Source organism: Vitis riparia, chromosome 18 (assembly GCF_004353265.1).
Source record: "Vitis riparia cultivar Riparia Gloire de Montpellier isolate 1030 chromosome 18, EGFV_Vit.rip_1.0, whole genome shotgun sequence".
Taxonomy (NCBI): domain Eukaryota; kingdom Viridiplantae; phylum Streptophyta; class Magnoliopsida; order Vitales; family Vitaceae; genus Vitis; species Vitis riparia.
In genome coordinates, this window is record NC_048448.1 from 34856930 (window position 1) to 34875473 (window position 18544).

General features: G+C 36.3%; 2 protein-coding genes across 3 annotated transcripts; both read left to right on the plus strand.

Moving 5' to 3' along the window:
- The first annotated feature begins 1319 nt into the window (after positions 1-1319).
- LOC117907875 (pentatricopeptide repeat-containing protein At1g71460, chloroplastic) lies at positions 1320-5379 on the plus strand. 2 transcript variants are annotated; one of them, XM_034821548.1, is made up of 2 exons: positions 1320-3843; positions 5302-5379. In XM_034821548.1, exon 1 carries the CDS (start codon positions 1619-1621, stop codon positions 3794-3796), a length of 2178 nt encoding a protein of 725 aa, XP_034677439.1. In that variant the 5' UTR covers positions 1320-1618; the 3' UTR covers positions 3797-3843; positions 5302-5379. The 2 variants fall into 2 exon arrangements, with proteins under 2 accessions (XP_034677439.1, XP_034677438.1); XM_034821547.1 differs by lacking the exon at positions 5302-5379 and adding an exon at positions 4338-5241 and having other exon boundaries at positions 1321-3843.
- Positions 3769-18231, plus strand: LOC117907876 (ethylene-responsive transcription factor ERF021-like). Its single transcript, XM_034821549.1, has 3 exons — positions 3769-3843; positions 5302-5405; positions 17262-18231. The coding sequence occupies exons 2-3, from the start codon at positions 5308-5310 to the stop codon at positions 17884-17886; spliced, it is 723 nt and encodes a 240-aa protein (XP_034677440.1). The 5' UTR covers positions 3769-3843; positions 5302-5307; the 3' UTR covers positions 17887-18231.
- Positions 18232-18544: the final 313 nt, after the last annotated feature.

The window sequence follows — 18544 nt, forward strand, 5'->3', positions numbered from 1 at the left end:
ACATTTTTTTTAAAAATGTATGTGGGCTTATAAATTGGTCATCGAGGTGGGGGAAGGACTCAAATGCATTCCCTAGATTCTACAAATGAATATTTGGATTCTAATAAGGTCTACTAAAGTCTAAGTCTACCTTATAAACATATATGTATATTTTATAAAAATGTACATAATTTTCTTAAGGATGTACGTGAGCTTAGAAATCAACCATCAAGGCAATGAAAGGGTTTAAATTCATTCTCCTAAGGTTTCAAAAATGAATATTTAGATCCTAACAAGGCCTAATGGAGTTCCATTCCATCTTAAAAAAATGTATTTTTTTTTTTCTTAAAGATGTATGTGAACTTCAAAATCAGCCATCAAGGTGGAGGTAGGGTTTAAATGCAGTCCCTAGGTTTCATAAATGAATATTTGAATCCCAATAGGGCCTAATATATTGATAAAATCCTTTGTTTTCATAGGCTACTCATGGTTGACCTTCACAAACTCATCTTGGAGAGCTGTGTGCGTAATTTGGCGAGTTAACCCACCAAATTAATCCTCCTCGTCACTCTTTATCTCAATCGAATTCAACAGGGGAACTCAAATCCAACGAAAACCTAAATGAACTAAACCAATAGGAACTGAAACCAATCAATGGGATTTGCTAGCTTTTCCCATTTTTCTCAACTAATTAAATAATACAATTCTAATAATTGTTAAGACTATTGTCTATTATAATTGTAGTTTACATATTGAAAGGGAGGACACATGATAGCGTTAATTTTCCAATTGAATAATCACTATCAAAACTAAACAACTACGAGTTTAGATTGTATGTATAGGGGAAACAAATTTGAATCAAGAAGAGCTAAAATAAATACACAACTTTCAATGGTATTTTATAAAGAAGAAATAAAAAAAAATGATCCTAAATTTGGAAGTCTAGTGATGATCTTGAGAGGTTTCGGTTTTTGGCGGCGGTATCTAGAGACAGGGCTTCTAGACCGGCAAAGGACCCTTAACCTCGTCATTGACTAGGAATCAATATGCAGGCCATAATTCAGGCAAGGTTGATAAGTTGAGATTGAAGTCATGGTTGCTGTGGGTTGACCCCACACCTTTGAAGGAGGTAACACCATTGCTGATGTTGGCATCCCCTTTGTAGTGGTATTGCTTGTGTCCACCCAAAGCTTGTCTAGTGGGGAAAGTCTTGTGACAAATGGAACACCCATGAGTCTTAGCACCGTTGGGAGTAATGGATTTTGTTGGCTTATGATGGTTTAATTGTAACCCTAGTTGGGTTTTTTGGAAATGTGGAGAGGTAGTCCCCTAGGCCCTAACAACTATATTCACTGATTTGAAAGCGGATGAAATTTCAATTATTTTGGCCATTCGTTTTCCTTTCAAGCTTATGCAGTGAAAGACACTTTCCCCATTTATTCATTATTTTTTTACATTTTTTTACATTTTTTATTATCTCATTCGTCCCTTCCCCTCATTTTCTCTGGAAAATATCTGTCATTTCCACCATTGGAGCCTTTGTTAAAAGGCAACATATCTCTACTCCTCTTCTTCTTTTAACCTTAAAACAGGGATTCTCACACTCTTCTCTTTCAACATACTCACGGTTTCCTCCGACATGAACACCATAGACAGTCCCCTCCTATCCACTTCCATTCGCCTTTCTCCCAAAACCCTGCTAAAACCCTCAAATTCTCTCAATAAACCAAACTTCAAGCCCTCTTCAACCCACCTCAAAACTCCACTAAAGTCACCGGAAAACCTAACTTTCTCACAAAAGGATGCATACCCAATGTCCCTGCCACTCCAATCCAAGAACCCACATGCCATTTACAGTGACAATCAAACAACTCCCTCCAGACCCACCCAAACCCAGTTTAGAACCAGATTGAAATCACCAAAAAAGAAACCGTTCTCGGAAAAAGATGCATTTCCGATGTCCTTGCCACTACATACTAAGAACCCACATGCAATTTTCAGTGACATTCAGAGATTTGCCAGGCAGGGTAAGCTCAAAGAGGCTCTCACCATCTTGGACTACTGTGACCAACAAGGTATCCCTGTTAACCCCACTACATTCTCCTCCCTTCTCCGTGCCTGTGTTGAATCAAAGTCTTTGACATATGGTAAGCAAATTCATGTGCATATTAGAATAAATGGGCTTGAAAACAATGAATTTTTGCGAACAAAACTTGTTCACATGTACACATCTTGTGGTTCTTTGGAGGACGCTAGAGGGGTTTTTGATGGGGTTAGCTCTAAGAGTGTGTATACTTGGAATGCATTGCTGAGAGGCAATGTGATTTCAGGTCGAAGGCATTACAGGGAGGCACTTTCAACTTATTCAGAAATGAGGGAATTGGGGGTTGAGTTGAATGTTTATAGTTTTTCTTGTATGATCAAGAGCTTTGCCGGTGCCACGGCATTCAGGCAAGGTTTAAAGGCTCATGCCCTTTTGATAAAGAATGGTTTGGTGGATAGTTCGATTCTGAGGACTAGTTTGATTGATATGTACTTCAAATGTGGTAAAATTAAACTTGCACGCCTTATGTTTGAAGAAATTGTTGAGAGAGATGTTGTGGTGTGGGGGGCTATGATTGCAGGGTTTGGGCATAATAGGTTGCAGAGAGAAGCATTGGAGTATCTGAGGTGGATGAGGAGAGAAGGGATATGTCCAAATTCTGTTATAATGACTACAATACTTCCAGTGATAGGGGAAGTGGGTGCCTGGAAATTGGGGAGGGAGGTTCATGCTTATGTGGTCAAGACAAAGAGTTATTCAAAGCAGGTGTTTATTCAGTCTGCATTGATTGATATGTATTGCAAGTGTGGGGATATGGCTTCAGGGAGACAAGTGTTTTATGCCTCTACAGAGAGGAATGCTGTTTCCTGGACTGCTTTGATGTCAGGTTATGTCTCAAATGGGAGGCTTGACCAGGCACTGAGATCGATAGCTTGGATGCAGCAAGAAGGGTTCAGGCCTGATGTTGTCACGGTTGCCACTGTTCTCCCGGTTTGTGCAGAGTTAAGGGCTTTGAGGCAGGGGAAGGAGATTCACAGTTATGCTGTGAAGAATGGGTTTCTGCCCAATGTATCTATAGCTACTTCTCTGATGGTTATGTACTCAAAGTGTGGAAACTTGGATTACTCTTTTAAGCTCTTTGATGGAATGGACGCAAGGAATGTGATCTCATGGACAGCCATGATTGATTCATATGTGGAAAATGGGTGTCTACATGAGGCAGTTGGTGTGTTTAGGTCTATGCAGTTGTCAAAGCACAGGCCAGACTCTGTTGCAATGGCGAGGATTTTGAGCATTTGTGGTGAACTTCGAGTTTTGAAGCTTGGGAAGGAGATTCATGGACAGATCTTGAAGAAAGATTTTGAATCGATACCTTTTGTTTCTGCAGAAATAATTAAGATGTATGGAAATTTTGGAGCAATCAGTAAAGCAAAGTTGGCATTTAAGGCCATCCCTGCCAAGGGTTCTATGGCATGGACTGCCATTATAGAAGCTTATGGATATAACGATTTGTATCAGGATGCAATTAATCTTTTTCATCAGATGCAATCTGATGGTTTCATTCCAAATCATTACACTTTCAAAGCAGTTCTATCTATTTGTGAACGAGCTGAATTAGCAGATGATGCCTGCCTCATCTTCAATCTAATGTCCCGAAGATATAGAATTAAGGCATCCAATGAACACTACTCTAGTATCATTGAACTTCTCAACCGTGTTGGTCGTACTGAAGACGCCCAAAGATTTATTCAAATGAGATCTGCCTCACCATAACAAAAAGAGGAAACGGAGTATGCTAATTGCATGTTTACTTTCACTAAGTGAGCTCTTGGAACCTCCTTAGGGATCACAGATACTGATTCATCTGCCAGTCCAAAGATATATTTTAACTTTTTTATACACTGTAATTTTGTAGAAATTCTTTAAAATATGGTAGGGTATTCTTGAAAGATCCTGTTTTGAGATTTCATATAATTTGTGCAGGTACTTTATAGTGTTTCAAGTTATTACTTATTAGAATTTGTCTGTATGGGGTTTCCTAGAGTAGCCCTGTACTTGCACATGATTTTTTTCATTTGTATGATAGATTTCCTGGTTCTGCTTATTAGTTCTTCTCTGTTATTTACAGGATGCTATTAAAGCAACTTTAAGCTTCATATTTTAATTCTTTTTCATTATTTTTTTAATCCAGTTTTTATTTTTTATTCATGCGGTGAAGGTTAAACATTATGTTCATTGTTGTAACTTCTAAAATCGTTTCTGCAGATCAGTGTTGTAAGTCAAATTTTGCCTTAAGTTTTTAATTTTTTAAAAGGTGCTACACTGGTTATCTGGTTTGATTGGGTCAACTCAAAGACTGGACTCTTATGTACTTGATGCTTTTGTTTTGGGCAAATATTAAATGAGGTGGACTGATTTCTTATTCTATGAGTTTCTATCAGAACCTGAGGGTGAACAGAGTTGCTATGGCCAGGCAGATGTGGGACTTGAGAGAAAAAGAGGAAGGAAGGGGCTTTTCCCTAGCCAACACTGTTTCTTCACTGTTTTCCATTGCATTCAATCTTTAACTGATGAGTGTTCATCTTTTTCTTTTTCATTGCAATCCTTTATTCTCATGCTATGGCATTTATTATGTTCATCACTTGGACTTGTTTTGCACTTTTTGTTGCTTTTCGGTTGTTCGTAATGGTGATGAGGATTGGTTGAGGGTTGGTTCTGTGGTAGGGCATGTTGTTAGGACCACGGGCTTTCTTTGTTTGAATTGGATTCTTGGCTGTGGGTTTGAAAATGAAGTTGGTTGGTGGATTTGAATGGAAAATTTGATTAAAATGCTGATTTTGTAACTCATCACATGGATATACACCTTTTCAAGCATCTATTCCTCAAGTGATGAATCAACCTCTTTTGGCATATGACTTTATATGGTTCCTTATATTTCATTTCTTCTGCAGTCATCGCTATTGTGTCAACCTGTAAGTGTTTGATCTTAATTATATTTATATGCCTCTAGCATGATAGTTTGTGAATTTATTATGTCAGTTGTTTTGTTTCTTCTCAATGAAATGTCGTTCACATCTCTGTTTATTATGATTCAGTGAAGACCATTGTCAATGCTCTAGACCATATCTTGCTGCAACAAAAGATAGATCATTATTTTCTCCTGTCTGTGTGTTTTGTTATATTTTTATTTGAATCAGAACTTCGGACATATGGTAATCAGCCACAAACTGAAAATATTAAACATGTGATAAATATCTGTTTGTAATATTACTATGCAGTGGAAGATGATTCTGCAACAAGTGCTTGGTTGGTTTGCAAAAGGAAGCATGCAATCTAACCCACAACGCAAGTTTCTCATGCACCGCATTGCTTTTGCAAAATTGTGAGTTCAGCTAATTTAATTTTTACATTAACCTGCTACATCATTCCTTGATTTTGTGAATCTTTCCTCTGGTCAGTTATGAAGTTTGGTAATCTTCTCACAGGTTTATGTGATGTTTATTTATTTATTTATTTTCCTTTGGGATCACAAATCTTTCTTTTCTTGAGAAGTAAATTAGAGAAGGTGTGTGTCAATTCTTTTGAAAACCTGCTCTAGTCCATGACAATCCTTTTGATTTAGAACATTAGAGAGAAAGAATATAGGGGAGAGAAATAGAGGTGGAAGAGAGGGATTCCAAAGGAATTACAAATATTATTAATAAAAAAATTCCAAAGTGTTTAACATCATTGGACCTATATATAGATAGACAATCCTAACTCTTGTAGGAAACTAATTTTAATCATCCTAACTTTAATAAAATTTTATCACTAAATAATAATGACCTTAAAATAATTAATAAATGACAAAATAACCTTAAAATATACAGAATCTCTCACTTATGCCTAACTATGTAATTTAGCATCCTTATTTTCATCATTTCCCCCTGGCTGAAAGGAACTCGACTTTGGTGAGTTTTGTTGCAGATATTGCTCTAAATGATGAAGATCAAGTCCATGGAACTCCCATTAGTAATCCAAGCACTATTAGTATTAGGATGATCTTTCCATTGACTAAGGAAAGAGCATGAGGCACAAGACTGTAGGATTGCCAATGAACATAGTGATTTGCCAAGACATCCACAATCACATCAATTGGCACTAATGAAATAGAAAGAGCATGAGGCACAAGACTGTAGGATTGCCTTGCAAAAATAAAAGATGGCAACATTGGAGGCTCAAATGTGCCTCGGTAAGGAAATAAATCTGCCACATTAAGAATTGGACTTATAGATATAAATCAAGTAAACATGCATTACATCCCAGCCTTTGAAGGATAGAGAATGGGCCAAGTGGGAGGGCATGGAGTTTCTTTATGGAATTTTTATGGTAGCACTCAAGACAAATGCAAATCATAACATAATCACTCTCTTTGAACTCTCTATTCCAATGATGTGCATCAACAAGACGTTTATCATCAACATCACTCAAAGCAATATTTCGTTATATTTCAGTATGTAAGTCATGAATGTGGTCAGCAAAAGGCTGGACTCAATAAAAAGGACAGTAATCAATAAGCAAAGGAACAAGATCAATGGGTTAGTGAGGTGAAAGATAATGAACAACTTCAGAGAGACTTTTGCTTTAGACCAATTAACTGAGTTATTATAATCAAATTCAGCCATGGATAGAACAAGATCCTAATTACCAGGTTTCTCACACACTAGGCACCTAAGCAAGTTACCCAAACTATGATTAACAACTTCTTTTTGACTATCTGTTTAAGGATGAAAATCAAAGGAATACATCAAAGTGGTTCCAAATAATTTCCAAAGCATCTTCCAAATAGACTAACTTAACATCCCTATCAGACACTATGGTACCAGGTAAACCAGTCACAATTTAGTTCAAAAACAATTTTATCATATGGGATCAACATTCTTAGACACAAAAAAATGGGTCATCTCAAAGAATCTATCCACAAGTACCAAAATGGGATCATGACCTCTAGTCGTCTTGGCAACTTAAGGATGAAGTGCATGCTAAGATTACACCAAGGTGTTTGTTTCTTAGCCTTACTTGATTGATAGTTACAACATTGGGAAATGATCCTAGCAACATCCCTTTTTCAACAAAGGCTTATAAAACCTATACTCAACTAGAGCTACTGTTTTATCCCAACCAAAATGTTTGGCTAGACTTCCAACCAAAATGTACAATTTAACTCCCTTGAAAACATAGTCATCCCAAATGAGAAGTTGACATAATTTCTATTAGCACTATCTAAGTGATCCGCAAAAATAGTTCTAAAATTTCAACAAGTGAGATACTAATCCTTAATTCACTCAAACCCTACTATGTTAGTACTCATAAAGTGGAGCATGGTGGTAACACGACTTAGGGCATCGATGACCTTATTTTCCATCCCAGAATGATGTTTGAGAACGCAAGTGTAGTTTGGGAGGAATTCAACCGATGCAACATGTCTTTCACTCAACTTATGTGAGGAACCAAGGGACATAAGGGCTTGATGGTTATAGTAAAGGATAAACTCCTTTGATAATAGATAGAAATGCTGATGATGAAGAGATTGTGCCATCCTTATCATAGGTAAAATATCGTTGTTTTGCTTTATTGAGTTTTTCACTAAAATAGGCTATAAGATGATTATCCTAACTTGAGACACCATCCATACCTACTCTTAAGGCATCACAAGCTAACTCAAAAACCTTTGCTTAATTGCTATGAAAGCTTTATGGGCTTCTGGGTCTAATGAAAGTCTCAATTTTTCATGCATTTAGTAATTGGAGCAATGATGGTACTAAATCCTTAAATAAATCTCCTATAAAAAGAAGTTAAACCATGGAAAGTACAAACTGTAGTCAACTTTGTGGGTTCAGGCTAATCTCTTGCAGTCTTTACCTTGTCAGGGTTGGTGGAGATCCCTTGAGTAGACACAATAAAACCCAAGAGAAGCATACGAGGTTGCATGAAAGAGTACATCTTAAGGTTAGCATATAGTTTTTCCAGGTCTTAGGGTATGGAAGACTTATCTAAATTGATTTCATTGATCTTCCATGGATCATCTATAGATCAAATTATCATTGAAATAGACAGCAAGGAATTTTCCCAAGAATGACCTTAAAACACATGTCATCACTTTGATGAAAGTGCTAGGGGTGTTAAACATCCCAAAAGGCATTATCAACCTTTACAATCCATTCTGAGATTTAAAGATTGTCTTTCAGTTATCTCTAGGTCTAATCTTAATTTGATGGTATCCACTACATGCTATCTCTGAAAACCACTGGGAATCGGCTAGCTCATCTAACATATCTTCCAGCTAAGGAAAAAGAAACCTATACTAAACTGTGATATCATTGATGGCTCTACGATCAACACACATTCTCTAAGAGCCCATCCCTTTTAGGCGTAAGTAAACAAGAATAGTATGAGGATTAAGGTTGTGCCAAATAAACCCTTGTCTAAGAGACCCTCTACTAGTTAGTTGAATTCAAATTTTTCCGTAAAGTTCATCATATAATAAGGAAGATTAGGCAATTGCAATCCTGGAGCTTAGTCTATAACATGTTGAATGCCTCTCAAAGGTGACAATTCATCAAGTAAGTCCTCCAGTACGACGTCCTTAAATTCATCTAGCAAAGGAGTAACTTCGGAAGGGTAATCTAAACTAAACTCATATGAAGTGTGAAGACCTTCCTTAGCTACCAGGGCATATACTGAACTAGTGTCAAGCCTTGCATCCTCAAATGGCCTAAGAAATAAAATTTGAATTCTTTGCTTAGGTTGATCCCTATGAGTGGACTTATCAAACTTGCACTAGTTAAATGTTGGTTTAGCAGGTATTAAGACAATTGCCCTACCTCCATTGCTAGATTCATAGGTATTATTTCGCCCAAAATTCTTCGATTATGATTGTGTAACCAAGGACATCCTAACAAGATATGTGTGACAACCATGGGTAACACATCACAATAAATGTCTTCCAAATAAGTTCCTAACTTAAGTAGAACTAGACACCTCTCCTTGACAAGTAGAGAAATTTTATCTACCCAAGCTACCTTGAATGGACAAGGGTGAGACCCTAGCTTCAGGTCAAACCTAGCAATGGTGGAGTCAGACCACCATATTTATGGTGCCACCCCCATCAATGACCAACTTACAAGCCTTGTCCTTATAAGGAATATATGGAAAATACTTGAACCCTTCCACACATAACAATTAGTTGGGATGGAGAAGATATACTGCATCACAGATAAAACTTTTCATCCTCATAAACCTCAAAATGTTCCTCCTCACAATTAAGTTGGAAATACTCATGGGCCTCCTATTTTAGGGCAACATCCTCATGTTCTAATATGTTGTGGGCATTTAAAGTCTGTGTCCCTTTGCATGACAATGATGACACTCAATTTGGGATGCAGGTGAAGGAAAACTAGATGAATTGTTTGAATTACACTTATTCATGTTAGCCCTAAAAGTTGGAGCAATATTAGGGTTTTGTCCTTGTTTGATGAAAGAAGGAAAACTTGTGACCCATCAGCATTCTTCGGGAATGTACTAAGGCAAAATTGATGAGAGTGAATAGGTTGGAAAGAAGCACACCTCATAGAACAAAGGTACTTTTCGGTTTCTAAGGCCTCATGATAAGCTTCCCTAAAAGGACTCAAGAGAATGTAAACTAACCTCACATTTAATTTCAGCTTTCAAGCCATTTATAAACCTAGCAACATGACCCAATAATCCTCATGAATGTCACAATGTAGCACTTGTTCCTCAAATTGGGCCATATACTCAATAATAGAGGAAGTAGTTTGCCTAAGGTTCAATAGTTGATCTAACAAGTGATTTCTATGATAGGCTGATAAGTATTTCTCTGTTAATCTTGACTCCATCTATTCCCAAATAGGGTGGTGGCCTAAATGGTTGATGTCACATAACACTTTGTAGACCCTACCAATTTTATCTTAGCAAAATGAATATGTTGATTGTCAGTCACGCCATTCCACTTGAACTAATCTTCAAGATTGGCTAACCAGTTAAAAAACAAATCTAGGTCTAATCCACCATCACATTCTATTGCCTTTGCCTTGACCCTCCTAGTGATATCACCTACCTCATCATGGATTTACTTGGATGGTTGTAATGGTACCATGGAGGTAAAGATCAATGTTGTGCATAATGGTATCTATCCTGAGGTTCACGGTGCCTAAAGGGATTCCTAGGACCATCATTGACAAATTGTGAACTAGATTATCTACTATTTCCATTGATAGCCATTGGGGCACCGAAAGTTTCATCCTTGTAAACATCATCATGTGTGTCTACTGTTCTACCATTGATTGGATCTTTTTTTATGGGTAGTTTTCCTAGGGGTGTATGTTAGAGGATCCCTATGTCTTTAAGGATTCACTAGAGTTTTGTACCAATGTAGATTCATCTATCGCTTCTCCCTCATGATGTTTTCCAAGATCTTTCAACAAATGAGCCAAGTCCATAACAAGTTTGGTTGTAATATCTTTCACCTCTGTCAGATCAGCTTGTATGGTTGTCATAGTGGTGGTAAAGTTTTGTACATCCCTTGAAGGACCAAATGGGATTGTTCTAATTCAATGACCTTCATGTGTGATGAAAGCAAAGGCTGAGAAAAAATGGAAACAAGGACAAATTATGAAAAAAATTAGGTAATGCTGAGATAAAACATGCCTTTTTTAATTAATATCAGATTTCTTCTAGACTTGGTTCACAACAATAGGAATTAAACTGAAATAAAGGACTATGCAATGACTCAAAAGAAAGGCACATAATATAAAATAGATAGGAAATAAGTAAGCGTAAATAAAAGGCTCACTTTTTATTTTTATTTTTTATAAGGTAATTGGCAAAAAGTAATAGGACAATAAAGGCAAGATTCCAGTATATTACTTGTTAAACCAAAGAACCAAACTAAAGGTACATATTTCCAAGTATTAGAAAAATTACCCTCAAGACTTTGTGGTGGAATTGAGCTTTGAAATTGGTGGGAGAACTCCAATGATGCAAAACACATCCAAAAACTGATTCGGCTGTAGTTAGTACCTCTAATGAAGTTGTAGGATGATAGGGAGTATTCCTAAAACATGTCCAAGGTTGACCTTGCTTTGATACCAATTGATGTAGAACAATAGAGAGAAAAAGAATACGGGGGGAGAAAAAAAAAGCAGAAGAGAGATTTTGAACAAATTAGAAATATTATTAATAAAAAAAAGGTCCAACGTATTTAACATCATTGGACCTATATATAAATAGACAATCATAACTAATAGGAAACTAATTTTAATAATCATAACATTAATAAAACTTTATCACTAAATAATAATAACATAAAATAAATAATAAATAATATAATTACCTTAAAATGAACAATAAATAACAAAATGTATTGCATCCTATATTTTGGGCCTAACATAAAATATGTAATTTAGCATCTTTATCTCCATCACCTTCACTTAAATGTCTCATAGAGACCCTGTAATTATTTATTTTAGACACTACACATGTATTTGAAAAATTCTTTCAAGTCATATGCTGTTCAACTTCCAGATGTACCGCATATGTGTAATGCTGGTAGCATATGTTGGCTTCTTGGAATTAAAGCATGATCTTCATAAAAACCAGAATTTATTTTTTCCCCTCATGCTACCTAATCTTATTGGCCGGAAGCAAAAATGGTATTTTATGATTCAGTGAATTAAGGTTGCTCAATTAGGTATGTGGGATCAGGCACCACTTCGAACCTTCATTCAATTTTCATTTTGAACTTGCTAAACATCTTTAGGTTTGTTGCTTGGCATTAAGTTTTCTGCATTGTAGTTTGGTAAAAATTGGGCCTGGGGTGATTGCATTGCCTATTTTTGGTCCAAGGAGGGATTTTCTTCAAATTGTCCAAAGTGGTTCCTTTCCAAATTGTTGTGATGTGCAGGCAAGCTAGAGAAAAATATCAGCCTACAATTCTGGAGTTCAGATAATACTCTCCAAAATAGAATATACGCCAACATGTATATATAGGTCTAGAGTAGGGATTGTAAGAAAAAGGGAAACCTCTCTTATAGCTGTTGGACCAAATTGGAAAACTTTCATTTTGACTACTGGTTCTTAGGATTTCCTCTATCTGTTCAAGAAACCATAGAACCAGATTAGCAAGAAAGGTTGTTTTCATTACTCAGAGAAGGAACAGTCATGTACGATTAAGACGACTATGCAAATGCTAATGAGAATTGATGAGTAGTGAACTTGGGAATGCTACTGAAAAACACTACTCTAATTTACTAGACCCTGCACCAATTCTTATATTCTGTACGCTATTCTGCCCAAAATTTTAGGAGAATTGACAGAAAGTAACCCATGGGAATTGATGAGTAGTAAACTTGGGAATGCTACTGACTACTCCAATTTACTAGACCCTGTACCAATTCTTATATTCTGTATGCTATTCTGCCCAAAATTTTAGGAGAATTGACAGAAAGTAACTCAGCACCTGCAAAGAAAAGCCATTCATGAATCAACACATTGCCATCCGAGAGACAGGCGAGGCCACACAAACTTCAGGTGTCATAATCCAGTCTAATGTCAATACTGAAGTCCTAGGCCCCTGCTCATGACCTACTTGGTTTTATTCCACAGGGCAGAGAGACATCAACCTTTCTAACTACTGAAATTGGCATCCTTCAACCTTGAACAGGGAACACTCATCAAATAGATTCAAGATCCCCTAAGCAAAAAAACTGACACTATGGGGACCGTCTGGACTGTTCCCCTACCCTAGCTGTAGAGCTATAAGGTGATTAATCTTGGTTAGGCAATGCATATAATAAAACCCCATCTCTGATAAGTAAAGGTATGCTTACTCAAAACCCCTAGCTGCACTTCTAAAGTCTAATTCTAACCCAGCTATCAGAGTTTCCACACCAATACTCCATTGGTGTGTCTTTCTAAGTGACTAGCGGGCGGGTTTGGGTGATCCAGTCCAGTCTAGCTTCCCATCCTCTTCATAGTCGGGCTACAGATAACCCAATCCAACAACCAACATCCCAACATACACGGTCCACAAAATCCTTAGTTTATGCAGGTGAGCCCTTGCAAACTAATCACTTGCCACTGAACTGAGGTCAAAAGTATTATAATGTTGTTTATGAATTAATTGTGTATTAAGTTATTTTTAGTCAACAACAACCTCTATTAACCTCATTATTTTGTCTTGTGTGTGCTGCAGCTGTTTTCCTCATTTCTATGCTCTAGTTGATTTAATCATTCTAACCCCAACCATCCTTGAATACAATAACTTTACATTGTGACCCTTTCTTTCCATTGAAGTTGGATGCATGTCTTCTTCAAGTCCTAAACCTAAGATTCTAACTCTTATCTTATTGGTGTCAAAAGCATGGGAATTTGTTGGCTTCACCAACTATTATCTTCATTATTACTATTATTATTATGATTATTTTTTGGAGTAAAGGTGTCGGCGAATTACTAGTTCTTGTAGTTCATTGAGTGAACCACTAAAAAAAATGAGATTTTTTGGGTACTTGACTTCTTTATCATATGATTATGAATACTAAATTGCAGTTCAAGTCCTATTGCCTTTCTTTGTAGGGCGGTAGTGCATGAATCTATTAGGAATTAGCTGTAACCAACCATATCAAAACGTGCATGTTACTTGGAATTTACTATTCATATTGCAACTTCTACCACAACTCTTTCTTAATAAGAAGTGATCAAGACTAGAAAAGATGATGAATTGACCATCAATAGATAATAAAATTTACGGTCCGGCATGGTACCGATTCAGTACCTATCAGAAAGTACAACGCATTAGATCATACCATGCATACATTTTAGTGTCATTGTTTTGTTCCAAGTCTGGTCCCATTCTTTTATACTTCGATCCCATTATTTGTACCCTCATCCGGTGGCTTAGATTCTATTACACATTTGCAATGACAGAGATGAAAGGTTTGGTAGGTAGGATCTTCATCTTGGTATCTCAAACTTCTAAAAATTATGGTGGTTCAAAGAAGTAATCAAAATCCTATTTGAATCTTGAAAAGTAACAGAGAAAAGTTTTAGCCTGTCGGTAGGATCTCTGGAGTTCCAATAAACCATTCTAACAAAGATTTTGCCTTCCAATTTATCCAAGAGATTCAGGACAACACAAGGTAACTAGGCTAAAAACCCCATTTGATGTGATTGTAGTAGACAACTAAAGGGGAGACAAGATGGGATTAGATTCTCATTTTTCCTACCACAGAAAGGTTTTGATTAACGCGGAAACCGTATAGATGATGAAGGTGTACTGAGGAACAGTGAGTATGAGGGGAAAGGGGTGATGGTAGTTGTGAAGATGGGAGTAAATATTTATTCAAATGGTAGCGAAGTTGAAGGTGAGCATGATACAGCTGTAAGAAAGAAAGAATAGGAATGATAAGTGTGGCGTTGAATGGACTGCAAATTGACTAGAATTTTGAAATTTGGAATGTTGTGGATGTTGCTCGCGAGTCACAAGCACCCACATCAGCCCAATTGTATTTCCACATGTGGGGGTGTGTTCTTCATTTTCTACACATTTATGGCTGACCCACTTGTGGTATTGTCCTTCTTGCGTGGATGGATGGTTTGCGTGGATGCTTTAATTTGATAGTTGTATTTTTTTTAAGTATAAAAAAGTATCATCAATCAGATAACCCTCGATTCGATTTTCTACGTAGTTTTGAGGCTTTGGGTTTTTTGGGTGCTTTAATTTGATAGGTGTATTTTTTTTAGTATCGAAAATGTATCATCAACCAATTGGTATCAAATTCTATTCTTTCTACATTGATTCCATTTTCTACACATCTATGGCTGACCCATCAGTGTTGTCTTTTCCAAGCTCATGATTTTGGGGCTTTGGGATTTTTGGATGCTTTAATTTGAGAGGGGATAGCCGTAAAGTCTTTACCATTGTTGGGGCCTATTTGGATTTTTGAGAAGACAAACTATTTTTTGAGTTTCAATGTTAATTTTATTAAAAAGTTATAATTTATATATATATAAAAGAAGAGCTTAATATGAGAGTTTTGAAGTTCATTCCTTATATTAGTTTTATTTTAACTTATAGGATGTTTTTTGGTCTTAGAAAGTACTAAAAAAGATGTTAAAAACAAAAAAAAAAAAAATCTCTTACTTGATTGTAATATGAAAAATATCAAAAAATAAAATATAATTAAAATTAATTAAAATTTGATATATTTTTAAATTATTTAACTTTCATATTAAAAAGTTAATATAGGTAAAATAAGTTTATAGTAACATATAAAAATGATTTATTGAATTTAAATTTGTTTTTTTTAGTTTTTTTCATTTATTTTTCCTTTAAATTTATTGAAAGTAAAACATTAAAAATAAAAAATATTTGAGAATATAGAAAATATGTCAATAAGGTTGAAGTTCTTAAAGAGATTTTTATTCTAAAATAATATTAGAGAATTAATGTTTTTTAAAAGTAATTCTAAAATATTATTTTTTTAAAGTTGTTTTTTGAAAATGTTTTTAAACATGTCTTATTCATCTATATTATAATGAATATGCTTTTTAAGGGCTTTATGAGGAAGAAATTCAATTATAAAAATGGTTTATTTTTAGGAGCAAGATTATATCATATTATATTCTTGTTCACTAACACCACAAATTTTGGTGGTTGGCTCCTCCTACTATATTTTTTTCTTAAGAAAAAAAAAAAGAAGAAGAAGAGGGAAATCCCCAAAAAGCAGATTACTCATAGCATGTCTCCTAAAAGTCCAAAAGGGTCCAATCCCACCTACCCAAACCTTAAAAAAAAATAAACAATAAAAAGTCTTAAATTTTTTACGTGGATAATCCTGCCTAGACGGCAACTAAATTTTGAAGTCACATCAACCCAAAAGGTTTTCAAAAATCTAGGATTTTACCTTCCCTAAACCCATACTTAGTGTGCTAAATCTCCCCTCCAATGAGAAGATTCTCCTTTGGAAAGTTTGTACTTACTTTTTTATTCTTTTACTTAATTTCCAAGTCAAGCTTTTTCGACTTTAATTTGGCCAACAGCTTGGAGGGCAAAACTGGAATTTTATCTTCACGAAAAGCTTGTCCATCTCAATTGAAGTTTTTATCGATAAATCTTTTGTAGTATAGGGTTAATTTCATTCACCTCCCCCGATGTTTCAATTAAATACATCTGATTTTCATAAATTTGAAATTCCATCAAATACATTCATTATCATTTTCACCAACCTCCTCTCTCAGTCAAAATAGGAGAGATGCATGATAAAATTTCAAACTTACGAGGTGAAATATATTGAACCAAAAAACTCAGAGAAGGTGAATGGAATTAATCCTTATAATATATCATCAAACTTTTAGGAGTTTAGTATAATAGTCAATACTTTATATTGGATTCAAAACATTGGTCCATCTTAATCATCTCACTCTACACTCAATATGAGATTTATGGTAAAGTTTAATTTTCTTAGTTCATTTCTTTTGCAGACATTTTTGAGGAAATATTTGTTACATGTCCCTAAATGAGGTTATTGAAACCCTTTATATGATTTGATGTCATACTTATTTTAAGATTTTAACTCATTTAAAGATGTGTATTGAGACCTATCCATTGAGGTTTATATCTATATCTCGAGATCATTTCTCAAATTATGATTTCTTATACCAAGAAGTGACATCATCACATGCTTGTCATTACCATGTATGACAACTTTTGAAAATAAGAACTACATATTACACCGTCATTTTTATGATTAATCACACTCCGTCATATTGGAGGACAACAAAAATTGAAATGAAACAAAGAGAATAGTAAGGCCACTTCTCCAAAAACTCTTTGACTAGAAACAAGGATGGGTTATGGGTGTGGGTCACCTTGAAATCAAACAAAAAGCCCTCAAACTTGATGGCTTAAGAGTATTAATTTCTTCATTATTCAATTCATTTATCCCTGCACACCACTGCATACTGATGTGAGCATAATCCATTTACTACTCCCACCCCCCATGGATCAGTAGGTCCATTTCTGTTGCCACCTTGCTCTAAACCGCGTCCCTAACAGTAACCCTAATCTCATTTCCCCCCTCTCTTTCATATCCGGAAACCTTAAAAATGATTTTGGAAGTTCAAGCACTTGTTCTTCTTTGATTGGTCGTCACTAAATCTTTGCTCATGTGTGCATTTGAAGCTGCCAGGAAGGACACTTCTCAACTCACGATCTCTCTATATATATAGTATGCTTTTGTACGCTAGCTTTACGGGCAATGGAGGACGATCAAGGTCACAGCCATGGAGGTGCGGTTGCTTCTTCTTCAGGTTACAGGGGTGTCCGGAAGAGGAGATGGGGCAAATGGGTATCTGAAATACGCGAACCGGGCACCAAAACCCGGATTTGGCTAGGCAGCTTTGAGACCCCGGAGATGGCAGCCATGGCCTATGATGTAGCCGCATTGCACTTTAGGGGCCATGGGGCTAAGCTCAATTTTCCTGAGCTGGCACCCAATCTTCCTCGGCCCGCGAGCTCCGCTGCCGAGCACATCCGGCTGGCGGCGCAGGAGGCCGCTCTGCGGTTGACCCGGGCGCCCGAGTCAGCCGGCCAGTCAGGATCAGGTTCTGGGTCGGGACCAGTCCGGGTCGGTCTGTCGCCGAGTCAGATTCAGGCGATCAATGACTCGACGTTGGACTCGCCGAGGAACTGGACCGAGTTGGCTCAGACCGTATTCTTAGACGAGTCAATGATCATGTCTTGTGAGTTGGAGATAAGTGAGTGGGATGAGGAGGAGGTTAAAGTCAATGAGTCACTCTGGGATTAAAGCTTAGGTAACATGAAAACCATACACTAAAATAATTAACAAAAAAATTAGTGTCATTACCTTTTTAACATATGATATTAATTGGGATTTTTTAGGGTTGGGAGTATATGTATAAGTTTGTACAAGTTCATTCCATTTGACATGAAATGAGTTGGTTTTTGATGGCTCATTTGTGAGGGTTTTGGTGGGTGAAAATGTGGGGGTTTAGGGGCCACAATTTCCATGTATAAGTAGTGAGTATATTGAGATGAAGTTTGTGTGGTGTAAGTTCTTTGATAGTTGTTATATTTTATGTAATAGAATCATTGGAGTAATCATCATTCAAATGAGGTTTGTTTTCATTAATTGTTTTTGTCTATTTGTTGATTAGTGTTATAATTTGATTTGGGTGGACTACTCTTTTTTATTTAAGTGTTTTGTCTTTTTGGGGCTATGGTTCTAGAGCCCATTATAATTCAATATACAATTCTACTACCACAATTCAATACATCTATGTACATATGAGAGAGAGAGAGAGAGGAGTGGAGAGGGAGAGAGAGAGAGGGAATTAGAAAGAGAAAGAGGGGAAAGAGAGAGAGAGGGAGAGAAAGAGGGGGAGAATGAGAGAGAGAAAGAGAGGGAGAATGAGAAGAAGAAAGGAGAGAGAGAGAGAGAGAGA